This window comes from Bathycoccus prasinos (assembly GCF_002220235.1).
Source record: "Bathycoccus prasinos genomic : Chromosome_8".
NCBI classification, from domain to species: domain Eukaryota; kingdom Viridiplantae; phylum Chlorophyta; class Mamiellophyceae; order Mamiellales; family Bathycoccaceae; genus Bathycoccus; species Bathycoccus prasinos.
In genome coordinates, this window is record NC_024001.1 from 819,755 (window position 1) to 844,435 (window position 24,681).

A 24,681-nucleotide genomic window follows, 5' to 3' on the forward strand; every position below is an offset into this window, starting at 1 on the left:
ACATCATTCATTCATTCATATTCTTACTGCACTCGAGCTTCTTATATTATCAGAACCTTTTTGACTAAGCTTTGCTCTTCTTTCTTTTCTACTTCGAGGTTTCTTTCACATCACTCACACACACATAAATAAAATTTTCGTAAAGCGAATGCCAGCGCATTATCATTCGCCTCGAGGGAAACAATGGGTTATACAACTCTTTTACTTCTCCACTTCTCAGAGGATAAAAATGTATTAGATATTACGCGGCGACAAAATGCCTCGGATGCCAGATTTACCAGACTGAACCGTGCCCGGCGAATTCATCGTCTTGCCCTGTTGGCGCACGCCGGCGTTGGTTGGCGAATAGTGGGCAAACTGTTCCTTAGCGTGCGCGATGCCGGCTTCCATCTCTTGCGCGGCCTTCACTGAATCCGAGGAAATTTGCATCTCACGATCCGCGGCGGTTCTAAATGACGTTCCATTTCTGGCCGCTTGCGCTGCCGCGACCGTTGCCGGCGAGGCTCCAGAGTGCACCTCGAGTTGCGAGTGAATGCTCGCAAACTTCGATTGGATGTGTTCCATTTGTTCCAACTCAGCTTCTAACTTTTGTTGTCTCTCTTCCAAAGCCAAGCGGACGTTCTTCACGTTAAATACCAAATCCAAGTTGACGTCGAACGCGTCTTCCATTTCGTTTCTTAAATGGTGCGAGAAGTCGTTCAACAACGGCATCAAGAAGAAGCAGTTGAATTTCAACTCCACAGATTGGACGACATACGTGCGAATGCCCGAATAGATTTGACGAACCAACAAATCGACAACATCTAACGTCACCTCCTTCATGTTACGGTTCCACAAGGTGTTCTCGACCAAATCCATCAACTTTTGATCTTTTGGATTTACTTTGGCCAAGTCTCTCGAAGAGGACGAGGACATGCCCGAGGTCGCGCCCCCGTACGAGTTCTTCTCGTCCACTCTCGCGTCCGGGTGCAACACCGATCGTAAGCCAGACTTGTTCCCGGAGTGCAACGACCATGTGACAAAGTTCGTGGTGGAGAGTAAATCCTCTCGGCACTTTTCTTGGCACTCTTTTACGCGTTGGTCCACAAACTTGGCAAACGAGGAGCCAATTTTCTTCAAAAAGACTTCGTGTCCGCTTAAAATTCGTCCTTCTTTTTGTAACAAGTACATGGCAACAGGTAACATGCGTCGAGCGATGTGCGCCAAACGGAAACCTAACTGGTGCACGAAAGGTTCAAAAGTATCTTTGGCTCGACTGACGGCAATAACACACGCGGTTCGGGTATAGTTGACCCCATCGTGAACTTCATCCACGCCGCACGCGTTGATGATATCTTCTCTGGAAACTTGCGGGCACTGCACTTCGCCGACGATTTGGCGGAACTCTTCCAAAGCTCTGTGGTATTGCGCACCACCGAATAATCGCATTTCTGCGTTCGGAATCGGGTTTTCGCTGTTCACCGGGCGACCGTCGTTGGAGACAAACGCGCCGCCTCGGATGTGCTCATGCGACAACGTCTCGCCAAACACTCTCGGAGGCGCCGCGAGCGTACCTCTCAACAACTCTGGAATCTTTTCCAAAAAGTGTTGGTAAAACTGTCTCCCTTTCTCTTTCAACTTGTCTTGGTTCATGTCCGCGAGTTCGCCGACGGTTTCTTCCAACTTGTTCGAGGCGTGACGATGTTCTCTCTCGAGCACAGGCACAATCGTCGGGACGTTGTCCAAGTATCTTTGTTGCAACAAACGTTCGAGGAAGTGTCTCAACTGGGACAAACCCGAACGAGCTCGTTCGCTCGGTTCTAATCTTCTGTCCAATCGTCTTTCCAACTCGACGATATCAGCTTGCTCGCGTTGGACAACCGCCTCTCTGAAGTGGTCGTTCGAGCGAAACATGGAGTCTCGGGACAAACCAACTCTCCCGCTTGGCACGGACGTAAAGAACGGACCACCCCCTAACATAGCAGGTGAATCCAACAAGTGCCTCGGTGGATGCATGAACATCTCCACATCCGCGGCTCTCGCAAACTGTGGGATTCTCGTATCAAACTTGGTCGAAACGACAACGGTTCGGCGCAAATCTGGGTCGCACTCCATAACTGCCTTTCTCGTCGTCGCGTTCGACCAATCCGAGTTGTCTTCCAAGCACAAGATGATGTAATCTGGGTTTTGCATTTTCGCACGAACCAAGTTCTCGACCATTCTCGATTGTTGTTGCATGCCGTTGAACTTTCTCCCCGGCGCGGCCGAGATCAACCCCGGCGTATCGATGATCGTCAAGTTTGGACAATATTTATATTCAATCTTCACGACGATATCTTTCGCCCAAAACGAATTCTCTTGTTCCAATCTCGCGTTTTCGCTCTCAATGAACGCTTGTAACTCCGGCAAGGATAATTCCTCCTCTTTACCCAACGTGTCGTCTTTGACCAAATAGCATCGAGGCTCCACGCAGTTGTGGTTGTACTTCATGTTGATGGCAATCGGTCGTCTGGTTTTCGTCCCGCCTCCGACGTGGTTAAACTGGAAACCCATCAACGCTTCCACCAACGCACTCTTACCGTCCGTTTGGTGACCAACGACTAACACCGCCGGGGAATCGAACGGCTTATCGAATTCTTGCGCCAACGTGTGCAACTGCGAGTACGCCTCGTACAACTTTTCGTTGGACGGATCGAAAAACGCCGGCGCGCCGCTCGAGTTCTTTTGCGGGTTCCAGTACGTGCTTTTGCGCAAGTCTTCCGCGTTTGAAGAATTGTTGCGATTACCACCGCTACCTTTCGCGGAGGCGGCGCGCATTTGAGGCGCAGATGGAGCGTTTATGAAGTTGTCCGTTTCGTCAGCCTGTTTGTTTTTAGGAATAATTTTTCTGGTCAGCCCCCTTTGGATTTCTCATAAAAATTTCAAAATTTTTGAGCAAAAAAGCAGCTCTTTTTTTCTCTTTGGGAGAGAACGACGAGATACAAAAAAGAAAGAAACAGCCAAGGAACAACTCTGAATGATCGATGCGTCCCGGAAAAAGAAAGGAAGACGAAGAGAGACACCAACAAAGGTTTTATCGCTCTTTCGCGAACGATGATGATGACGACGAGACAGTTTGAGTCGTAGTTCCTCACGCGCTGTTGCTCTCTCTGCTCTCTTTCTTGCGCATAAAATTCAAAAAATTCTAAACGGACAAAAAATGTGTCCGTTGTTCTTCATCCCGAACATTAAAAGCACAAAAGAGAGCCAAAGAAAGAGAAAGAAAGAAAGAACCAAAACCTACCCCATACGCGCTCGCGGCCATGTTCACGGCCGAAGACAGCGGTGCCATCGAGCCGGGAGATAATCCTCCGGTTGCTTTTTTCACCCAGCTGTCGGACGTGTTTCGAGACATGTTTTGTTTTTGTGTCTCGTTCTTTTGACGGCGAAACAACACAAGAGAGGAGGGGATGACCTGGCATTAATTTAATTTTTGAAACCCTAGATATTAACATCAGAATTCCTTCAAACCAAACAAACGCAACTTTATTAGTAACTCTTTGGTTGGATAACGCTGTAACGCTTTTGCCATTGGTTTACACGCATAGTAATTACTATATAATAATTAATAATCGCAGCACATTTAATACGAAGAAGAACGATTTAAAAAGTTATTATGTTTGCTGCTCAACAATCGATGAGTGCGCGCGCGACGTTCCTTACTCGTCGTCGTTTTTGCGATGGTGGTAATGATGGACAAACACAACGAAAGACGAGGGTACCGACCAAATCCGTAAGAGCGAGAGGATTGATGAAAGTTTCCGCCATGGCGGCGGCAAACTACGATTACGATCTCATTATTATTGGTGCGGGCGTTGGTGGTCACGGCGCGGCGATTCACGCCGCCGAGTGTGGTCTCAAAACCGCGATCGTCGAAGGCGACGTGATGGGTGGGACCTGCGTCAACCGAGGGTGCGTGCCGTCGAAAGCGTTGTTAGCGGCGGCGGGGAGAGTGAGAGATATGAAAAACGCGGACCACTTGAAACATCTCGGCATTACCGTCGATAACGTTTCCTTTGATCGCCAAGGCATCGCGGACCACGCGGAAGATTTGGTGCAAACAATTCGAGGGAACTTGACGCGCTCGATGGAAGGCGTCGGAGTGGACATCTTAACCGGTAACGCCGGTTTTGTGGATAATCACACGATTTCTTACGGCGGAGCGCCAGGAACGATTACTGGCGGTAAGAAAACCGCGAAGCACATTATCATCGCGACCGGGTCGAAGCCGTTCGTTCCGCCTGGCATTGAGATTGATAACAAAACCGTGTTTACTTCGGACGCCGGTTTGAAATTGGATTGGTTGCCGCCGTGGGTGGCGATTATCGGGAGTGGTTACATCGGATTAGAGTTTTCGGACGTGTACACCGCGTTAGGATCGGACGTCACCTTTATTGAGGCCATGCCGATGATCATGCCTGGTTTTGACAGAGAGATTGCCAAGCTGGCGGAGAGAGTTTTGATTAGCCCGAGAAACATCGACTACGTGACGAACAAATTCGCGACGAAAGTCACGCCGGGTATTCCGGGTGAAAAACCCGTCACGATTGAATTAACCGACGCGACGACGAAGGAAGTCGTCGATGTTATGGAAGTGGACGCGTGCATGGTCGCCACCGGTCGCTCCCCATACACCGCGGGGTTGAACTTGGATAATTTGAAAGTCGAGACGCAAAGAGGATTCGTCCCGACCAATGAAAAGTGCCAAGTGTTGGACACGGACGGGAACGTCATCGAAGGTGTTTGGTGCATCGGTGACGCGAACGGTAAGCTGATGTTGGCGCACGCCGCGAGTACTCAAGGTATTTCGTGCGTCGAAAACATGGTTGGTAGAGAAAACGTCGTCAACCACGAGGCGATTCCAGCCGCGTGCTTTACTCATCCGGAAGTCTCCTTCGTCGGTTTGACCGAAGAGCAAGCGAAAGAAAGAGCAGAGAAAGAAGGTTTCACAATTGCCACGTGCAAGACGTCGTTCAAGGCGAACTCGAAGGCGTTGGCAGAGAAAGAGGCTGAAGGTATGGCCAAATTGATTTACGATCCGAAAACTGGGAAGATGTACGGCGCGTGGATCTTTGGTTTACACGCCGCGGATTTAGTGCACGAAATCTCCAACGCGATTAACAACGAGCAAACGTTGTACGACTTGAAGTTTACCACCAAGGCGCACCCGACGTTGTCGGAAGTCGTGGAAGAGTTGTACCGAGGCGCGCACTTGGAAGGAGGCATGCCGAGCCAAAAGCTTGCTCCGGCTCGTTAAAAGGTTTACGATTTGATTTGATCATTTGGATTTGCTTAAACTTTTTATAATACTTGGTACTACTAAACGACTACATTACTACTACTACTATTATTATTACTACTCGACTGGAATATGAACAATTCACTAATAGAAGTCGGATAACTTCTCCTGTAACTTTTCAATGTCACCACCTAAATCGACGTCCATGGCTTCCATCGCCACCCGTATGGTTTTCGTCTTCCCGCTCTTCGAGTTCTTCCCCGGTAAGTTATCCACCCCGGCTTCTCCGAAATACGTCGGCCACAACGCCTTACCCGCGTCGGTATCCACGAGCCATTCGTAAATATCTTTCGCTCGTTCTTTCAAATCGTCATCAAACTCGTATTCGAAATCGGTGAACCTCGCGAACGACTCTATGGCTGCCCCTGACGGTTGACATTTAAACTCGAACATTTTCTCAAAACACGACGCCACGTCTGCGAATGACTTCTCCTTAATTCTCGCGTCTATAATCGCCACGAACCAGTTCGCGGTCACGATTCCATCCAAGCTCGTCTCCTTCTCCGACTCTTTAGTCTCCTTCTTCACGAAATCGATGATTTGTTCGCACAATTCCCACTTGTTCGCTCTCCCGCACCCGACTAAAATCGCTTTATACCCGTCCAACGTCATCGAGCGTTTGACTTTGTTCAAGAACAAATGCGCCGGCACGTTTTGATCGTTCGATTTAAACAGATACAAAAGCACTTCCGAGAGAAACTTCTCGTCTAAATCTTTCTTGCCGACCGTAAACGTCGTCTCTTCCCCGATTTCTTTGCTCACGTCGTTCCATTTTTTTCTCGCTTCTTTCGAGACGTTTTTTTCCCACTCTTCGTAATCGTCGTTCACATCATCTTCAACCAAAATCTCCGCTTCCACGGGGAACGACTTCGACGCTTTTCCCTTCGAGGCTTTTGTTTGCGAGGAAGAGGAGGCGTTATCAGCAGCATTAGCAGCAGGGAAGGAGAATAAAACGTCGTCGATTTCGTTTCGTTTGTTTTTGAAACTAATACTACCGTTGTTGTTGTAATTCTTCTTCTCTTTTTCTTCTTCTTCTTCTTTAGCGCTGTGTTCGGAGGAGGAGGAATAAAAGACGAAGGATTCTCGCCGAAATCGACGAGACGTTGGTCGTTGTCCTCGCCGAAACGACGTCGACTTTTGAAGAAGAAGCGCGCGAGACGAAGAAGAAGAAGCGACACGATTACGACCACAACACCAACTTAAATGCGTCATCTTTAATTGAAGAGAAAAACAAGCGAGAAAGCGAGAAATCATCTGTCTTGCAGCACAAATAAAAACGACAGAGAGACAAAAAAAAAGCAAAAAAAACGGTTGCAACATGGTTGTTTTGGTCTCTCCGTTATAAATAATTCTTTTGATACGATGGATGCTCTCGTTGACTGTGTCGTCTCTTAATCTGCGGGTGGTTCGAAGATGACGACGCGCTTTCCTCCTCCTCTTCCGTTTCCTCCCAGGACTCCAAAAACGCGCCTTCTCCTTCTCCTCTCTCTCCTCTTTTTTTTCGCGGGAGGATCGAAATCGGTATTCTCGTCGTCGTCGTCCGATGATGATGATGATGATGATCTTCTTCGTCAGCATCATCGCAACGTCCGAGATACAGCGCTTTCGCTGCTCGTGAACGACCGCGACGTGACGGAGACGGACAGGTACGACAAAAGCGCTCGCACGAGTTTCTTCTTCTAGACTTCCTCTTCTTCTTTCCACGTCGTATTCGACCTCTTTGAGCTGACCAAGAACAAAACGTATTCACTTTTTCTTTCTTTCTGAAAACAGTTACGTGTATACCACGTTGGCGATGCCGGAAACTGCGCACTCGGTGACTTCGTTCGAACCGGTCGCAGATATGGCCGTCGTGCACCACATGCTCTTGTTCGGATGCCGAGAACGAGAAGCGTCCAAAACGTTAAAAAAAGTCCGAGTCGGCGGGATGTTTTCTTCTTCTTCTTCTTCTACGAACGGCGGCGAAGGAGAACCGAGAGGCGCGGTGTGCGCGAACGAGGACGAGCAGGAGGCAGTTTTGTTCGCGTGGGGGAAGAACGCGGCGCCTTTGCACATGCCGCAAAACGTCGGGTTCCGCATCGGCGGCGGCGAGGCGAAGAATACGTTTAATAGCTTAGTACTGGAGGTGCATTATTTAGATCCGAATGGTGCTGTAGATAGTAGTAACAACAGAAACGGGAAGAGTGGGGTTATCGTGCACGCGAGGAAAGGATTTCCGATCTCCTCGGCGGCGACGTTGGTGTGGGCGACTGGATTTCATTTGCCGCCCGGGAAAGAGGAAGTTAAGGTAGAGGCGACATGCGTGTACGACCAGCCGAGAGCATTGAAAGCTTTTGGGTTTCGAGTGCACACGCACGAGTTAGGGAGGAGGGTGACTCTTGAGCGAATGGTCGGTGGCGCTGGCAGAACAGGAAATCTCGAGAGACGGGGTAAAGGCGTTTTGCTTTTAGAACGGGACCCGCAGTTGCCGCAAGAATTCGAGCAAATCGCGGAGAAGAAATTAATCATCGCTCCAGGCGATGTTTTGAGAACGACGTGTTACTTTAACACCATGTCGAGGACAGCGGTAACAAAAGCCGGGTGGGGGCACACGAACGAGATGTGCAATTTATATCTCATGGTACACTCGGACGAGCCGGCGAGTTTGTCGTGCATGAGCAAAGGAGGCGCGCCGTTCGATATTTCCATCGGTACCGGATCGTCGGGAACACAGTCGTTCATAGGAACGAGACCTTTCGCGACGGATTTAAAGATATCTAAATCTAATCCGCCGTTGACGGTAAAGATGAACGTTCGCGATAAAGAGACGTTTAGGATTGGTCAAGTCGGCGGCGTGGTCGTCGAACCGGGTGGAGAGTTCGCGTGGGTCTTTCACAGAGGTCCGAAAGTTGTTTGGGACGAATACAGCTTCGACGTTGAAACGAACGAGTACGTAGGCTCGAAAACGCCAATCGATGTCGAAACAATTCTCAGAATTCATTTAGTCACCGGCGCGATTGATCGAAAATTTGGCAAAGATAAACACTTCATGCCGCACGGCATTTCCTTATCGCCGGACGCAAAAGAAGTTTGGGTGACAGATTGTGGCTTGCACCAGGTCATCACGTACGATGCGGTCACCGGTAAAATGTTGAATGAGTTTGGAACGGCTATGCAACCGTTTCGGAAAATGCCCAATTCGGAAGGACAACATCACGGCGCGCAAGGCTTTTGCAAACCAACTGCGGTGGAAATTTTAGCTGATGGGTCGTTTTTTGTCGCGGACGGATATTGCAATCACCGCGTTGCCATATACAACGACAAACACGTGTACGTGGGCGATACTATCGTGCGAGACGAAATGCAATTAAACGTACCACACGCGTTAGCGATATCGATGGATGGTACCGAACTCGCCGTCGCGGATCGAGAGAATTATCGCGTCATGCTTTTCGACATAGTCGTCGACGCTGAAGGTGGAGGTGAAGTTTCTCTCAAGGAAAGAGCAAAAATCGATGTTCGCGAATATGGATTACCGTACGGACTGAGCGCTGTCAAAGCGAACGATAAGCAACTGGCTGGTTATTACATCATGACTTGGAATCGAAAAATCAACGAGCAATCGACGGTGAAAATTTTATCTGCGTGGCCCATGGACCTTGGTAACCCTCGAGAAGATATCGTCGACGGTAACGCTATTTTCGACATTGCGAGTTTCGATATCGAAGGCGGCGCAGAGTACACGCAATATCCGCACGGCATTTCTGCATGGTCCGGCGCGGAAACAACCAAAACGTCGCGAAGTCAATATTATGGGAAGAATGGCGGCTCGCTCCTTCGAAGAAACGGCATCGACATCCTCATCGGTTATACTCGTGACTTGATCGATACAAGCGAATCGAACCTAATAGAATGGTTTTTAGGCGTTGCCGTCGACGACGCCGAATCGACGGAAAACCGCGCTTTAGTCGATTTCGTAAACGTTTCGGAATCGAACGACGCGTACGCCACCGATCTCGCGTTCATCGCGGTATTGATGCTCTTTTCATTCTTCATCTTCCACGCGACGTTAGCCGGATTCAATCGAGTCGTTTCCGTGGATAAGTCAAATTAGATTATATACATACACACACACACACAGAGAGAGAGAGAGAGAGCATATATAGAGCATAGAGTTGTAGTAGGTACTAGTACACGTAGAGAGAATTTAGAAGTATTTTTGTTTACTTTTTATGAGCGAGTAATCAGTTTTTGCTTCAAATTTAAACTCTGACAGAAAGAAGAAGAAGAAGAAGAAGAAGAAGAAGACAAAGAAGAAGCGATCACACGATGCGCCCTTCTTTCCTCCTCGCATTCCTCCTCCTCGTCTTCGTCGAATTCGCGCGTACCGGAGAAGCGTTGAACGGCGGCGATCGCGCCGGCGCCTTCATCGGTTGGCACGGCGAAATCAGTCGCCCGGCGCGAACGGGTTTTGGCGCTTTGAATACTCAGCGAGATGACGACGAGAACGACCATCAATCCACACGAGTGAAGCACCCGTCCATTACGTTTGAAACTTTAGTCATGAAAGACCACAAACCGAAACCGTCGCATCACGCGTCGTCTATTTGTGAGATTTCTTCAGGGCAGTTTCTCGTGAGTTGGTTTGCGGGGCAGTTCGAGAGCAAACCGGACGTTGGTATTTACACCGCGCGATATCAAAACGGGAAATGGAGCGCACCAGAGTTGGTCGTGCACCCGAAAGGCGTTCCTACGTGGAACCCGGTGTTGTTTAAAAGGTCGAATGGGGATTTATTTTTGTTTTATAAGCACGGACGAACGCCGGCAAATTGGAAAGGGTATTACGTGAAATCGAGAGACGGAGGGAACACGTGGTCTTCGTCCGTGGCGATGCCGAACGGGATTGTCGGTCCGGCGAAGAATAAACCGTTAGAGTTGGACGATGGTACCATTTTATTGCCGAGTAGTCGAGAGTTTGGCGCGAGAGGGAAAGATTGGGAGATTGTAGTTGAGGCGATGACGATGGAGGACGAGTTCAAGACGTACGCGAAGTTCGCGGTGAGCGAAAAAGGCGGAGGGGCGAGCGTGCAACAGAGAGTGATTCAGCCGGTGTTTTGGAAGCAAAGCATGCTCGCAGGAGACGCGGCGAACGGCATACGGATGATGGCCAGGAGTAGGAGTAGTTATGCGGTAGCCGCGGTCGGAGATAGCACCGGACGAATTTGGACCGACGCGGTATTTTCGCAAATACCGTGTCCGAATACCGGTTTCGATGTCGTAAAATTGCGAGACGGACGATTGTTGATTGTGTATAATCACTCGTTCAAACACGCCATCGCGGGACGAGGCGTGTTAGCGTTAGCGGTGTCACACGACGACGGGGACACGTGGGAACGCGTCATGCGTTTAGAAGATAGCGGAGGGCGATTGTTAGAGTTTAGTTACCCGGCGATTATACAAGCGAGCGACGGGATGGTACACGTAACGTATACGTGGAGGCGTGCAAATATCAAGCACGTGATCATAGATCCTTCAAAGATTCCAACGGCACGCGACGGGAAGAAGCAAGGATCGAACGGTGAGATCATGTTCGGTGGGTTTGAAAAGTTACCGAAATCAATCACTCGAGAAATAGTTTGATGAAATATTATCCATATACTTCTTCTTTTTTTGCGCAAACCAAAACCATGGCATGAAAAAAGACCAGTTTCATGCAAGAGGAATTTTGAGCTTTTTTGGCTTCCCTCTCCAAAAAAGCAGATAAAGTTGCCAAGCCGTCGCCATTACAATCACACACAGTACTACTTTACTACGTAAAATAAAATAAACATGTCTTTCACTCTCAGTTGCTCCACTACCGTTCGCGTGAACGCCACCATGGCGAAATCTAGCTTGAAGGTGCGTCTGATAAATGTCGCGCGCGGTGTTGCTCGCGCGCTTTAGAAATTCCTCTTTTTTTTCGCATTTGCGCGTCGTCGTCGAGGTGGTCACGAGCCGGCTGGATTCGCGTAATCTGTCGATGATTTTAGGTGGTTGCGGACGTGAATCGGCGCGCAGACCGCGAAAATCACTCGCCGTGGATGTTTTTACGTCCAAGTCGCGCGACCTGTGCGAGAGTGTGCCGTTCCAACGCGTCTCTTCATCCCGTTTTACGAAATTCTAACCCTCAAATTGAGAGAGAGAGGTTTTTGGGAGGAGGAGAGAGAAAAAAACTTAGCCAAAAGCTGGGGTGGTTTTTCTTGGGGTGTTTTTTTGTTTTCCGCGCGCGCACGTGCACACATTTTTCTCTCGTCTTTCTTCAACTTTATGTAGTAGCATTTTCAATGGACCCCTGCATGTGCTGACCTTTATATTTCATTCTCTTTCACTCCGATATACCGCGTCGTTTAAAACAGGCTAAGCCGACGAGAGGTGCCAGAATCGCCTTGAAATCTGCCAAGACGGACGAAATCATTGAATCGATGAAAACGCTCACCCTCATGGAAGCCTCGGAACTCGTCGCCCAAATCGAAGAAACGTTCGGCGTCGACGCCTCCGCGCCGGCGGGCGGCGGTATGGTCATGGCGGCTGGCGCGGCCGCTGGTGGTGGTGAAGCGGCCGAAGCGAAGACGGAGTTTGACTTGGTTATCACTGAAGTCGCCGCGGACAAGAGAATCGCGTGCATTAAGGTTGTCAGAGGCTTGTCCGAACTCGGCTTGAAGGAAGCGAAGGACGCCGTGACCAACTTGCCGTTCACTTTGTTGGAAGGTAAGAAGAAGGAAGATTGCGAGGCGGCGCAAAAGACTTTGGAAGAGGCTGGCGCTAAATCCGAATTGAAGTAATTCTTTACTCCGTAACGAGAGAATTACATTCAATTTAATTTAGACCATGTTTATTATTTCGTCGCGCACTCGCTTTCGAGAGTTTGAAGAGAAAGGAGAAGAGCGTGGATGGGAGAGTGGCTTTCCGGCGCTTTCTCGCTTCGCTCGTTAAATCTCTAAAACTCGACAAACGTTTGAAGAGAGAGAGAGAGAGACGTGTAATTTGCTTTGATTCTTAGTCCTACCTTAGTCTCTATATATAACTATAAATATAACCTTTTACTATATACTACCTCTACTTCTACAACGAATCTCTTTAATCTATGATACTATCTCTCTTCTCTCGTTCTCGCCGCTCAAAGAGACAAGAAAGACGCTTTAATTTCCAACAACTCCTCTCTCGCGTCGTTGATCGTTTGTATACAATTTTCCAATCCTACAGTCGTTTCTTTCATCGCGTTTTCAAACTCAATCTTTGTTGGCTCCGGAGCTTCTTCGCAGCACTTCCTTTGCCCTTCGTACGCGTCGTTCTTCTCGCCGTCGACGTACGTCGCCCACGACGGCTTCAACGCCGAAGCCGACGAGGCGTTTTCTTTCTCCTCTTCTCGTTCCTCCCGCTCTTCTTCCTCTTCCACGTACCCGTCCTGTTGCCACGACCAATTCTTCATCTCGTAGTGAGTCTTCAACGCCATCTCCACCGTCGTCAGTCGTAACTTCTCCTTCTCTTGTTCTTGAACCGATTTTAAGAGCTGAAAACACACTCGCTTTTCGTCCTCTTCTTCTTTTTCTTCTTCTTCTTCTTCTCGAGCGAGATATTGCAAAACGTGCTTCAACTTCCCGTTCAGCTCGTTCATGTCCGAAGCAAACGCGGCTAACGATTTCTCGTATTCCACAAAAGCGACGGACGACGACGACTCTCCTCGCTCTCCTCGGCGTACACGTTCTAAAACGTCCCCGTGAGCACGTTTCACTCGAGAGTACATCTCCGCTCGAGATTCGAAAGCACGCAAAGCGATATCGATGGCTTCGGACACGGACGAAACGCACGTTGTTCCATCTTCTTCTTCTTCTTCATAGGAGGAGAGAGATGGAGGAACGTTCGTTTCGTGTCGGTGTTTCAGAGTCGTCCACTCTTCTTCTTTTTCTTCTTCTTCTTCTTCTGCGGTCATCGTCGTTTTTAGTGCGCGAGAGAGAATTCTCTGTTGCCGTCTCTTCGTTTTGTGATGAGATGTTTGAGAAAATTTTCTTCGCGAGAAAAGAAGTTTTTCAAAAAATTCTTTCAACTGACGCACGCACACACACACACACACACACACACACATCGTCGTCGTCGTAATAATACTAATAATACTAATAATACTAATAATAATGGCACCGAGAACGCCTTCGTCGGTCCATCCTCCCGCGAATGATGATGTGAACGAGCGAGCTGTGCGAAAAGTTGAGCTGAGTAAATATCACTTACAATTCCAAGCTGAAATGCGGAACAGCGTAATGCGAACGAACAGCGTAATGCGGGACATAGAAATGGACAGGTTGCGTCACCAAGAAAGAATGAAAGCACGAGATATTGAGCACGCGCGAAAGTTGAAAGAAGATTTGGATTGGCACGAGCAAAATATGAAGAAAGACCGATCGGAAAAAGAACAAAAGATGGAGTTGGAACGAGAAATGTTAAAATTGAAAAGAGAACAGCTGGAATTTGAACGAGAACAACTGGCGTTTGAACTAGAACGAGATCGAAAGAGGAGTAAAACGAATTAACAGCATGGATGTTCAGGAAGATTATGACATCGGCGACAACGAGGAAGGGTATACTACTGATAACGAGAAGTTCGCTTTACTCGCAGACGAGGACATCGAGCGGTCGATTAAGCCCAATTTTTATCAGCGGTGTCGAGAGATTCGCAAAAGTAACCAGGACGTTTTGAATCGAATGAGAAGCGTTTACGTGGATCATGCGTTCGTACAGGAGACCATAGAGAAACTCGGAGGAGAGCAGACTTTGCCTGTTGTCTTTGCGAATTTGCGGTGCGGCGCGTGGTATACGGATTTACGGAAAGCAAAAACGTGCACATTCAAATCCATCGACGGACATAACTTAAATCACCAATTTTCGCAAAGTCGGTTGAATACGCACGTTTTGTTAGAAGCGAGTCGAGATGGATCAGCATCTAAAGTCATCATAGTGGACGCGACGAAGAGTAAAACGAAACGGTTTCCAGACGCTTTGGCCAAGACTGTTCCGATATGGTGTGCGACTATTAATCGAGCGTGCGAAGTGATTGTAAAAAACGCTCGGATTGAAAAAGATGAATTTCCGGATTTCTTGAGCGAAAACGAATTACACGCGATTGAGACGAAAATGGCGTCGTTCGTGGAGACATTTTTGAGCGTGGTTCCCGAGACACACTTCGCGGAGATTAAAGAAGGTTTGGAAAAGTCTGGACCGCTTCACTGTGAGTACGTTTGTAGGAACAATTTGGAGAATATCGTCGTGAGAAGTCGGGAAAAAAAGAAGGCGACGGTTTTGTATCTTCTGAGCGCCTCGATGCCGCTGACGAAATCCGGAGAGAGATGTAAATTCGAACTAGGTAATAAGACGATATCGTACAACTACTTTCCGGGTGCCGCAGACGACGAGGAAACGTGGGCTTTCGATTTAACACCGAAGCAGTTCCAACGACACATGGAGAAGTTTGTTTCGTGCGAAAGCTCAAAAGCGTGCGAACGTTTAATCAGAGAAGTGATACAAACGGGCAGCGAGGATGACATGGACGGGAATGAAAATGAGGATGTGTTTATATCCTTAAAAGATGCTTTAGACTCAAATGTATACGTTGGAACGTTTCAAGCGCTTCTCAATGGGAACGCGAGAGAGGAGGATGTTCACGCGGTTTTATACGTTGGTTCAAAACACTCGCCCAATTTTTCAGTCAAGCGCGAAGACACGAAGGACTATTTACACGTGCCTTTAAAGTTTGCTAAGCAGAAAAGAGGTGATATAGAAGAAAAATTACCGATATGCGTGGAGTTTTTGATGAAACATGCAACCACAGAAGGTAAAAATACAGGCGTTTTCGTGTGTTGCGACGATGCGAAAGATCTCTCGATTGCAGTCATCGCTGCGTTTCAGTTGGTCAAGAACAAAGCACACTTACCGGTAGACTTTACGAAAGAAACAGTCAGAAAAGTTCTACTGCTGATCGCGACTCAACATTCGATTGCTAATCCTTGTCAAGGCACTGTGAAGCAAGTGTATGCGTACGTGATGACGCTGATAAAACAAACAACGATAAGTGCACATAGAAGAATAGAACCACGTGAGGAAATATAATGAATTAGAATAGTACATACATACATAGTAATATCGCAGTTTTCTCTGTCTAAACGCAAAGTCTGTACGTCACATACCTCCCCGCGGTTTCACTCGGTCTAATAATTCTCACGACTTGCCCTCTACGCATCCCATAATATCTCGCCACGGGGTCGTGCAATTGAATCCTCGGCAACTGTGTCTCTCTCACTTTATATCTTTCCAACAACGTCTTCTTCTCCTCATCGGTTAGCAAAACATGTTTGGGAACTAAAATATGGTCGGTAATATTCACCAATAACTCCGTCTCTTGAAAAGTTTCGATGATGAACTTTTGTTGCTGCACCTCCAACAGCGACTGCTTCGCGAACGGCGTCAAGGAGCTTCTAATCACGATAATCGCTCGCATAACGTTCTCCTCTCGCATTCTCTTCGCGTAATCTTTAATCATCTTCACCCCGACTTTCTCTTCCTCCGGGAAAAACACGAATATGTTTTCCGACGGATCGTCTCTTTTCGGAACCATAATAGTTAAATGCTCTCTCGACACTTCCCCGAATTCCTCCAAAAACGAATCCTTGTCTCGTTCCAACTCTTTTTGGGAAACTAAATACCCGCGAGAGGCGAGCATTTTAGAGACGGTTTTCCGTATTCTAAACAGTTTCGTTTTGCTATCTTGTTGTATCATTTTTGCTTATTTGCTTATTTGTTTATTTGTTTATTTGTTGTTGTTGTTGTTGTTGTTCTTATTGTGTGTATTCGCCGCTAGCCGTCAATTTTACAATCTCACGACTCTGTTCTTCTCGCTCTGAATACTATTTCTATCTCAAACTCTCTTTGGAAAAGAAATTTGCCCTCTTTTCTTTCGTATTCGACAGCTGCTCGATGACGATCGCTTTTATACCGCGAGTAGTGTAAGCGTGTGTGTGTGTTCTTACGCGTCGTGCAAAATTGAATGACGATCGGGAGTCGTTTTTAATGGCGAGGAAGAAGAGCCCGAGGCAGCAGCGAAAAAGTACACACGAAAACAAAAGGAAAAAAATGAAACGCGCAAGCGCAACGTACACACATTAATAGGCGTTCTACGTAAATTACGCGCTTCTACATGTCTAAAGTTCTACACATCTATCTATTTCCTGATTCTACGCGAAACGAACGCTCTCTTTCTTTTTCATTTCGCCAACGGGAGCGTTCACTCGTAACTTTTCCATGGCTTTTGCGACCACTTGACTCGCGCTTTGTTGAAAGCGCTTGCTCTCGGTTTTCGGTAAAACAAAGTCTTGAACAGAGAGGTTGTGCTGCTGCTTTTCCGGGTCGTCGTTTTGATTATCGAGTAAAGTATTCTCCGTGGCGCGTTTGACGACGTCTCGTGTGGCGGCTAGAGCGAAAACGCCGGCGGAGCGACACTGCTCGTCGACGCCGCGAGCGTTTTCGATTCTAGCGATGGAGGTGATTTTCTCAATCGCGGCAAAGAGTTTGGACGTTTTCGTTTCGTGACGTTCTGCTCTGTCACTATCGTCGTCCTCCTGATTGTGACATTCTTGTAACAAGAGCATCAATTCTTCCTTAGCCATGATATCTGGCACAACCATTAACGCTCTCGCGCACGCTACCAACGCGCTCGACCGGACGCTCGGATTGCAGTGCTTCAACAAAAACGAGTCGTGTTTGGTGAGCGTCGCGAGCGTTGCCAACGAAGTATTAAAGGAGTTGACGGCGTTTTGTGTCCGGCAGCAACATTCGCCGATGCAATCCAACATTGCGGATAAAACTATAGCTTCGCTACCTATGGAGGAAGATAAATCGGCCATTTTTTCTAGCTGGGATGATAACGAAACCAATAACGGGGCGACGATTGTCGGACCTATGAGCGCCGAACGAGTTCTATGACCGATTCGCCCGATACCTCTGTTTTGGTTTTCCAAAGCTTTCGGAGCGAACACGCGCGTTTTACCGCTCGTTGCAGCAATCGCTGATTTTTCGCTTTCTCCTGGCTCGAGAGAAGCGCTCGATGATGGAGGAGGCAATGCCGATAACGTCTTCGCGGCTTGCGCGATGCAACTCAAAACCTCCAGTTTATGACTCGAATCGCAACTCGTTCCATCGAACGCATGACCAATGGCTGTTGGAATAGACTCTTCCGGAGCGTTTTCAAACAATCTCGTTAAACCGTTCATGCGCGATATTTCGAGCGCTTTCACCGAAGGCGTCGGTGGATTCGCGTGTAATAGCGCAATTGAAAACTGACCAGCTACGGAAAAGAGTTCATCTGGGACGGTTTCAAACATTTCTGCTAATGCATACACGGCACCTTCCTGTGCGTCTGCTAAATCTGCATCGGCAATGTGTTGGGAAGGTTTGACGCGCCGCAAAGCGTTCAAAGCTTCGCGCAAAGTTCGCGGTTTTGGAAGCTGTTTTAAATGCCGCTTCAAATTCTTCGCGTTCGAATTCTTCTGCGTGAGCTCGTCGTCATCATCTGAGTCGATATCGTACGCTCGAAACTCTTCATCGTCCTCTTCAGAGTCGTCCTCTTCATCTTGCTCGTCTACTTCTTCGATATCGATGCTTGGTCCTTTCTCTCTTTTGCTTTCCCCTTCGACAGTTTCCGCCTCGTAAAAAGAAGATGGTAACACTTTCGACGCGTCGTATTCACCAAGTGTCACTTTCACGTTTGATTCCCACTCGGCTTCGTTCGCGCTTCGATATCCATCGTCGTCGTCGTCGTCGTCCTCGCCTTCATCTGGATCGAGAAGGTCGGTATCGCCATCTACCGGTGCGTTTAAATCCAACATCGTTGGATTTTCTGTGTTCATGGCCAACGAAAATTGTTTGGCGATTCGCGACGCGTGCGCGCGATTTTGTGCTGAGGACGATTCTAATCGAGACGATATGCCGTCGACAATGTAAGACGTCATCGTCGTGCCATCGTTGAATTTTCCACTTTCGATGCCGTTGACGAACTTTTCCCACGAAGCGCCGGAAGATTGCGATAGGATTAATGTCGCGTTTATAATAGCCGCCACGTGGCCCTTCGCTTTCGCTGAACTCCCGACGACAAACTCTTTCGACGCCCATATCTCGCACGCGCTCACTATAATCGCGTGTTTGAAGTCTTCAACGCTCACATTTTCCGATGCGATTGCTCCGGCTTCGTCTCCGTTTTTTTCATCAGCGAGATAATCTGTGGGTAAAGGATTAACAATCAACAGACGAAGCAGCGACGGGAGTACATTCCTTGGACACCCTTTTCGAAGTAGCAACTCCTCCCCCATGAAGTATCTGGTCGTTTCGCACTTCCAAAATCTCAGCTTTAACATTTGACGAAGCACGCGTTCGCAGTCGCGACTGGCGCTTGTGTATTTTTTCCTCCCGAAAACGTCAACAACAACGCTTTCGATTACTTTGCAACACGCCCGCGTATCTGATATCGAGTCTAATACGCGCGCTAGACTCTCATCCTTTTGATCAACGAACTTTTTTCCATCTTGTTCTTCCCGTTCTTCTTCTCTAAAATGAACAAAAGCAATCGCATTCGCGCACTTATCCGCGTATCCTCTTCTAGACAAAATTTGTAAACACGTCGACGCGAGAACAATGCTTCTACTTGCGTTCTTATCACTGTTATGCATTTCTCTATCGCGCACTCCCTTCCGATGCGGTAACAGACAACATCCCCTGGCAAACATTTCCACCGCTCCAATCTCTCGTTCTTTTTCTTTTTGATGCTCTTCTAAAACTAGACGCTCGTACAAGCGTTTCTTCAAGATTAAATCGGCGCGTTCGCACGCGTTTAAAAGCGTCCGCATTTCCTCCGAAGCGCGCTCTAGATCGCAATAGTACTTCTGGGCGTTCGTTTCGTTCGTAACTTCTTCACTATCCCGTAAAAATTCACCCGTCTCGAAGAACGACGTCGCCGGCGCGTCGGACGTCGTCGAGCTACATTCCATCTCTACGCACTCCTTGAACATTTCCGCCATCGCTTTATTCGCGTTTTTTATTCGCGAATCGCTCACATCTGCGTTTAGCATCGCGTTCACGAAGTGCTCCTTCGGCACGATCTGTTCCCACGCTTTGCGCAGCGTATCATTTTTGGTATCCTTCTTATTAGAAATATCTTCATCAGAGACTTCTTTCTTCTTCTTTAACTTCTTCTTCTTCTCGTGCGTCGTCGTTTTTTCTGCGATAACCGCCAGCAGCTCTTCCACGCCCGCGAATACATTCGTCGTTCTTTTCTCTCCATCTTTCCTTCTTCTTTCACTTCTTCTTCGTAAATCTCTGTATCTCTCCACGCGTTTCTTCTCTAAACTCAAGTACTCTTTTCGCTTCTCTTTGTCTTCTTCTTCGTCGTCGTCAAAGAAAATCACCAATCTGGTCACGTCCTCCAAAACTGATGATGAAATCGTTTCTTCTTCTTCTTCTTCTTCTTCCGTCGTCGTCGTCGTTTTCATTTTCAATCGCTCCGCGCAGTAAGAGTAGAATTCAGAGAAGAACTCAATCGTCTCGTCATCATCGTCGCAGCACGTCTCCGTTGTTGTTTTCACCATCCTCGTCATCCACACGTATCACATATATAGTATGATGAAGAAGTGAGAGCGAGTGGAATTTATTATTATTGAGAAGAAGAAGAAAAAAAGTGCAAAACAAATTTTGTCGTTTTGGAGCAAAAAAGCGTCTTACAGAGCGGCGGCGAATCCAAAAACACACAACAACAACAACAACAACAACAACAACAACAACAACAACAACAACTCTTTTCTACTGCGTCAACTACTCTTTGTCGAGAGAGAACGAGAGCATTCTATGGGAGGAAAGAAAACGAAACGAGACGATGATGATGACGATGTGGAGGCGAAAAAGCTGGCAAAGAAACGAGCGAAGAAAATGAGGAAGATGAAAGCGCAGGAGGAGAACGACGACGAGAAGAACATCGGGTATGATAATTTTGTTGAGGTTCCCGATGCGGACGACGACGAATACGAAGGAGGATTTGAAGACGACGGGAATACTACTACGACTAGAAAAGAAGAAGAAGAGAAACAAAAAGAGGAGAAGAAGAAGCCGCCGAAACCTGGAGAGTTCCCACTGTCGAACACGAAAGTGTACGTGGGGAACTTGTCCTGGCAAATCGACGACGAGAGTCTCAAACGCGCGTTCGTGGATATCGGCGAGATTAAGAGCATCGTCTGGATGGAGGAAAAGTTGACGAAGAAGTTCTTAGGCGCCGGAGTCGTCGAGTTTCACTCGGAAGAAGAGGCGACGAAAGCGGTGGAGAATTCCGGGAGGATGGTTTTGAAAAGAGAGTGTAAGATACGGCGTTGGGAGCAAAGAGGGAACACCGCGGAGGAAAGGAAAGCGGCGGCGGAGAGAGGCGAGTCGTTGCCGAATAGCAATCAAAAAGAAAAGAACAAGAAGAAGTTTCCAGAGATGGGGGAAAAACCTCACGGATGTTACACGTTGTTCATGGGAAATTTAGACTTTAACATGACGGACGACTTCATATGGGATTTCTTCAAGCAAAACGCCGGAGTGGAAATGATTAAAGTGAGGTGGTTGGAAAACCGAGACACCGGGGAGTTTCGAGGACAAGGATACGCCGACTTTAAAAAAGACGAAATCGACCAAGCGGCGACGTTACACAACACGCCGTGTATGGGCGGTAGGCCGATAAAGTTAGATTGGCAAGCGCCTAGAGGCTCTCGTTGAATAAATATCTTCTACATCAATTACATGCCCGCGCCAACTTTTGCCGAAATTCTAATAAGAACTTCTTCTTCTTCTACTCTTTCTTATCGTTTTTTGCGTCCTCTTGTTTCTCCTCCGCCAGCGCGACTTGCGGACACGAATCGTCCACGGCGAACAAATCGTGCAAAGCGATGATTGGCGTCATCAAAAGTCTCGCGATGTTTGTGTCGTCGTCGTGTTCGTTTATTTCATTGTCACACTCGTCGTAATAATGCTGTCGATTTCTGACGCAAAGCGCCATTTGAAACAGAGGCAAATACGCCAACGACCCGTAAAACATCCTTCGGGCGCTCGTGATGTTCGCTTTTTGACGAAACATGAGCGCCGTCGCAACGAGCGGCGCACCCAAAGCGACCGCTTCGTACCGAAACGAAGAATCTTTAGACACCAGACCAACATTCTCGGCGATAAATCCAAGAGGTAAAAGCATCAACGAATTCCGAACCGCCACGTTCGCGGCTCTTCGCAAAGTTGGATCAAACGAAGGGTGCGTCAACATTCGATACCCGCCTTTAATGTAATCATCTCTACCCATAGTCGCTAGGGCCATAAAGTGCGGCATTTGCCACAAATACACCGCTAAAGGAAGAACCATGCCTTTGGCGAAATTCTCTCCTCCTAAGAGACTTGAAATACTAGTACTACCACCACTACTACTACTGCTACTACTGCTACTACTACTATTACTACTACTGCTACTGCTCCAACCGCTCGTATCATCGTTGTTCGATATCAACTTCAAATCTGCCGCCGCCGCGTATCCCATCATCGGCGGAATCGCTCCCACGACCGCCCCTACCCACGTGTTCAACCAGTGCACTTGCTTCAAAGGCGTGTACACGAACGCGTACAACAAAATGTTTCCGCCACCTAACATCGCCGTCGTCTCGTTCGTATATTCGTTCAAATACCACGTCCCGGAAATCCCGCTCGCCGCCGCGAACGCAATCGCGTTCCCTAACGACAACCTCCCGCTCGGCAAAGGTCTTCGCATTGTCCTCGCCATCATCCCGTCTTGCTTCTTCTCCAAAATTTGGTTCAAACTGTTCGCGGAAAACGCGCACAACGCCGTCCCGAAAGAAGCGTTGAGTATCGTTTTTATTTTCTCTTCATCCAGAAGAACAAATTGCTGCTGCTTTTGCTGCTTCTGCTGATAATGCTGCTGCAGCCACGACGAGGAGGACGAGATTAAGGAGTTCTTCTTCTTCTCTGTCGTCGTCGTTTTCGTTGTTACAGGTTGTTGGGTGGTGCCTAAAACCGCCCCAGCCGCCGCCGTGCTGACGACGAACACGCTCAGTTTAAACTTTGATAAATCTTTGTACGATTGGACGACGTTTTTTATTTTCATCATCATCGTTGTCATTTGCATCCGTTGATGATGATGATGACGATGAAAATGTTTTTGACGACTGTAGTAGTCTATTCTTCTCACAACTCGTCGTCGTCTGTATCGTCTGAATCGCAAAGAAAAAGCAGAGTTTCAGAAAAACGAGTATATAATAAGAGACTTCTTTCGTTCTTCTTCTTCTTCTTTCGTTCTTCTTCTTCTAAAAAAAAAAACGACGACGACGAATACCCGATGATGACGCACGAACACAAACTCTTCTTCTCTCTCTTGGGGTGTCTTTCTTTCTTGTGTTGAAAAGTTTTGTTTGTTTGTTTTTTGATTTTTTTTGTTTGTTTTTTGTTTTCTTGGATGTTGGAGAAAAAGTGGAAGAGTGGGGACGAGGAGACGACACTTTTATGAGACGATGATGATGATGAGGATGACGATGAGGATGATTTCGAGCCGTCGTTGTTTCTGTTATTCTCCAAACTCGTCGTCGTCGTCGTTACCACAAAAGAATACGAAGTTTGTGGTGAGGAGGAGGACGACGACGACGAGAGCAGAAAAAGAAAAAGCAGAAAAAGCATTCACAAAAGGCGAAGAAGAAGAAGAAGAAGAAGAAGCGAACGACAACAACATTATTAGTAACGGTCCTCCTCCTCCTCCTCATCATCGATTGAGAATACACGAAGGCAGACACGCGTTCGAGACGAAAACGGCGAAAGAAATGCAACGACTGTTTCTCCACTCGTTAAGAAGAGGAGGAGTGAAAGAAAATAACGAGGAGGAAAGAACGATGACGTCTCGCGATGATGTCGTCGTCAAACTCTCGGGAACCGGGAAGGCGCCGAAACAGAAGAAACCGGAATTTAAGAAGAGCGAGTTTAGACCGGTTTTGATCAAGAACGAGTTGAAAGTGCAACTGATCCGGTTTACGGAGACGCAGAGTTTTACCAAGAATTTCGCGGTGCACGATGAAGAAGTGGAGGGGATACTCGAGGACGTGGTCGCGAACGGCGGGTACGGGAATTGGCGGGTGGATATGCGAGACGAGACGGCGTACGATATTCGAGTGACGAAGAGCGGAGACGCGTTCGTGTCTAGGAGTAAAAAGAGTAGGAGTAGTGTAGAAGAAGAGAGTAGTAGGAGTAACCACGACGACGAGGATGAATCGAAGAAGACGAACGGCGCGGACTCGACGAAGAGATTAATCAACACGTCGAGGAAGAACGCGTCGTTTTTAGCGAACGACCGGGAGAAGAAACGGTTGATGCGAGCCGATGACCCGTTTTTAGTGCAAGTGGGCGTCTCTACGAAAGATGGGAAGATTAAAGCGGCAAAGAGGGATAAGTATAAGCAAGTGGAGGAGTTTTTACATCACTTGGAAGCTTCCCTTCCTGTTGCATCGGACGAAGAATATACATCTGCAAAGAAACCACTTAACATCGTCGATTTGGGATGCGGGAACGCGTACTTGACGTTTGCGACGTATTCGTTTCTGAAGAATACAAAGAGTATGGACACGAACGTCGTCGGTGTAGACGTGAAGAGGCAAAGCAAAGAGCACAACGAAGCGGTGGCGAAAGAGTTAGGTTGGGAGCGGGACGTTTCTTTCGTCCAAGGGACGATTGAACAGGCGGAGATACCTGGTTCTGAAAACGTAGACGTGTGTATCGCTTTACACGCGTGCGATACGGCGACGGATCAATCTTTGGTTCGAGCGGTGCGATGGAAGACGAAGTTGATATTAGCGTCTCCGTGCTGTCATCATGATTTACACGTTCGCATAAAAAAGAGCGTAACGTCGTCGTCGTCGTCGTCGTCGTCGTCGTCGTCGTCGTCGTCGTCGTCGTCGTCGTCGTCGTCGTCGTCGTCTGTCTTGTTAGCTCCAATGACGTCTATTGCAAGACATGGCATATTGTACGAAAGAACTATAGATAACGTGACAGATGCATGGCGCGCTTTGGTGCTGCGTATACTCGGGTATAAAGTCGACGTCGTTGAGTTCATTGGCGGTGAACACACCGCTCGAAATACGCTCATCCGCGCGCGATATACCGGTGCAAAAGCGACGAAGGAATTGTGGGATGAACACGACGCAATGGTATCATCGTTCGGGTGCGAATCGTACTTGACAGAAGCTTTGAAAAAGGAATTGGAGAGTCGAAGGATATCCGTTACTTGAGTTTTTATGGTTGTT

General features: G+C 47.8%; 13 protein-coding genes across 13 annotated transcripts; 7 read left to right on the forward strand and 6 right to left on the reverse strand.

The window, feature by feature from the left end:
* Window positions 1-234: 234 nt before the first annotated feature.
* Window positions 235-3,283, reverse strand: Bathy08g04440 (predicted protein; the record flags this gene model as incomplete). The annotated part of the gene is made up of 2 exons (XM_007511405.1): window positions 235-2,841; window positions 3,263-3,283. 2 exons carry the CDS (start codon window positions 3,281-3,283, stop codon window positions 235-237), a joined length of 2,628 nt encoding a protein of 875 aa, XP_007511467.1.
* A 501-nt stretch (window positions 3,284-3,784) lies between these two features.
* On the forward strand, window positions 3,785-5,275 carry Bathy08g04450 (dihydrolipoamide dehydrogenase; the record flags this gene model as incomplete). The annotated part of the gene is made up of 1 exon (XM_007511521.1): window positions 3,785-5,275. One exon carries the CDS (start codon window positions 3,785-3,787, stop codon window positions 5,273-5,275), a length of 1,491 nt encoding a protein of 496 aa, XP_007511583.1.
* A 126-nt stretch (window positions 5,276-5,401) lies between these two features.
* Window positions 5,402-6,529, reverse strand: Bathy08g04460 (predicted protein; the record flags this gene model as incomplete). Its single annotated transcript, XM_007511711.1, has 1 exon — window positions 5,402-6,529. The coding sequence occupies one exon, from the start codon at window positions 6,527-6,529 to the stop codon at window positions 5,402-5,404; it is 1,128 nt and encodes a 375-aa protein (XP_007511773.1).
* A 583-nt stretch (window positions 6,530-7,112) lies between these two features.
* On the forward strand, window positions 7,113-9,410 carry Bathy08g04470 (predicted protein; the record flags this gene model as incomplete). The annotated part of the gene is made up of 1 exon (XM_007511645.1): window positions 7,113-9,410. One exon carries the CDS (start codon window positions 7,113-7,115, stop codon window positions 9,408-9,410), a length of 2,298 nt encoding a protein of 765 aa, XP_007511707.1.
* A 215-nt stretch (window positions 9,411-9,625) lies between these two features.
* On the forward strand, window positions 9,626-10,936 carry Bathy08g04480 (exported exo-alpha-sialidase; the record flags this gene model as incomplete). The annotated part of the gene is made up of 1 exon (XM_007511346.1): window positions 9,626-10,936. One exon carries the CDS (start codon window positions 9,626-9,628, stop codon window positions 10,934-10,936), a length of 1,311 nt encoding a protein of 436 aa, XP_007511408.1.
* Window positions 10,937-11,173: 237 nt separating this feature from the next.
* Bathy08g04490 (50S ribosomal protein L7/L12) lies at window positions 11,174-12,117 on the forward strand (the record flags this gene model as incomplete). The annotated part of the gene is made up of 2 exons (XM_007511343.1): window positions 11,174-11,194; window positions 11,692-12,117. 2 exons carry the CDS (start codon window positions 11,174-11,176, stop codon window positions 12,115-12,117), a joined length of 447 nt encoding a protein of 148 aa, XP_007511405.1.
* A 335-nt stretch (window positions 12,118-12,452) lies between these two features.
* Bathy08g04500 (unnamed protein product) lies at window positions 12,453-13,265 on the reverse strand (the record flags this gene model as incomplete). The annotated part of the gene is made up of 1 exon (XM_007511438.1): window positions 12,453-13,265. One exon carries the CDS (start codon window positions 13,263-13,265, stop codon window positions 12,453-12,455), a length of 813 nt encoding a protein of 270 aa, XP_007511500.1.
* Window positions 13,266-13,864: 599 nt separating this feature from the next.
* Window positions 13,865-15,423, forward strand: Bathy08g04510 (predicted protein; the record flags this gene model as incomplete). Its single annotated transcript, XM_007511587.1, has 2 exons — window positions 13,865-15,364; window positions 15,406-15,423. The coding sequence occupies 2 exons, from the start codon at window positions 13,865-13,867 to the stop codon at window positions 15,421-15,423; spliced, it is 1,518 nt and encodes a 505-aa protein (XP_007511649.1).
* Window positions 15,424-15,482: 59 nt separating this feature from the next.
* Window positions 15,483-16,100, reverse strand: Bathy08g04520 (DNA-directed RNA polymerases I, II, and III subunit RPABC1; the record flags this gene model as incomplete). The annotated part of the gene is made up of 1 exon (XM_007511492.1): window positions 15,483-16,100. The coding sequence occupies one exon, from the start codon at window positions 16,098-16,100 to the stop codon at window positions 15,483-15,485; it is 618 nt and encodes a 205-aa protein (XP_007511554.1).
* A 454-nt stretch (window positions 16,101-16,554) lies between these two features.
* Bathy08g04530 (predicted protein) lies at window positions 16,555-19,956 on the reverse strand (the record flags this gene model as incomplete). Its single annotated transcript, XM_007511565.1, has 1 exon — window positions 16,555-19,956. One exon carries the CDS (start codon window positions 19,954-19,956, stop codon window positions 16,555-16,557), a length of 3,402 nt encoding a protein of 1,133 aa, XP_007511627.1.
* Window positions 19,957-20,293: 337 nt separating this feature from the next.
* Bathy08g04540 (predicted protein) lies at window positions 20,294-21,115 on the forward strand (the record flags this gene model as incomplete). The annotated part of the gene is made up of 1 exon (XM_007511302.1): window positions 20,294-21,115. The coding sequence occupies one exon, from the start codon at window positions 20,294-20,296 to the stop codon at window positions 21,113-21,115; it is 822 nt and encodes a 273-aa protein (XP_007511364.1).
* A 73-nt stretch (window positions 21,116-21,188) lies between these two features.
* On the reverse strand, window positions 21,189-22,508 carry Bathy08g04550 (protoheme IX farnesyltransferase; the record flags this gene model as incomplete). Its single annotated transcript, XM_007511381.1, has 1 exon — window positions 21,189-22,508. The coding sequence occupies one exon, from the start codon at window positions 22,506-22,508 to the stop codon at window positions 21,189-21,191; it is 1,320 nt and encodes a 439-aa protein (XP_007511443.1).
* Window positions 22,509-22,926: 418 nt separating this feature from the next.
* On the forward strand, window positions 22,927-24,666 carry Bathy08g04560 (methyltransferase; the record flags this gene model as incomplete). Its single annotated transcript, XM_007511600.1, has 1 exon — window positions 22,927-24,666. The coding sequence occupies one exon, from the start codon at window positions 22,927-22,929 to the stop codon at window positions 24,664-24,666; it is 1,740 nt and encodes a 579-aa protein (XP_007511662.1).
* Window positions 24,667-24,681: the final 15 nt, after the last annotated feature.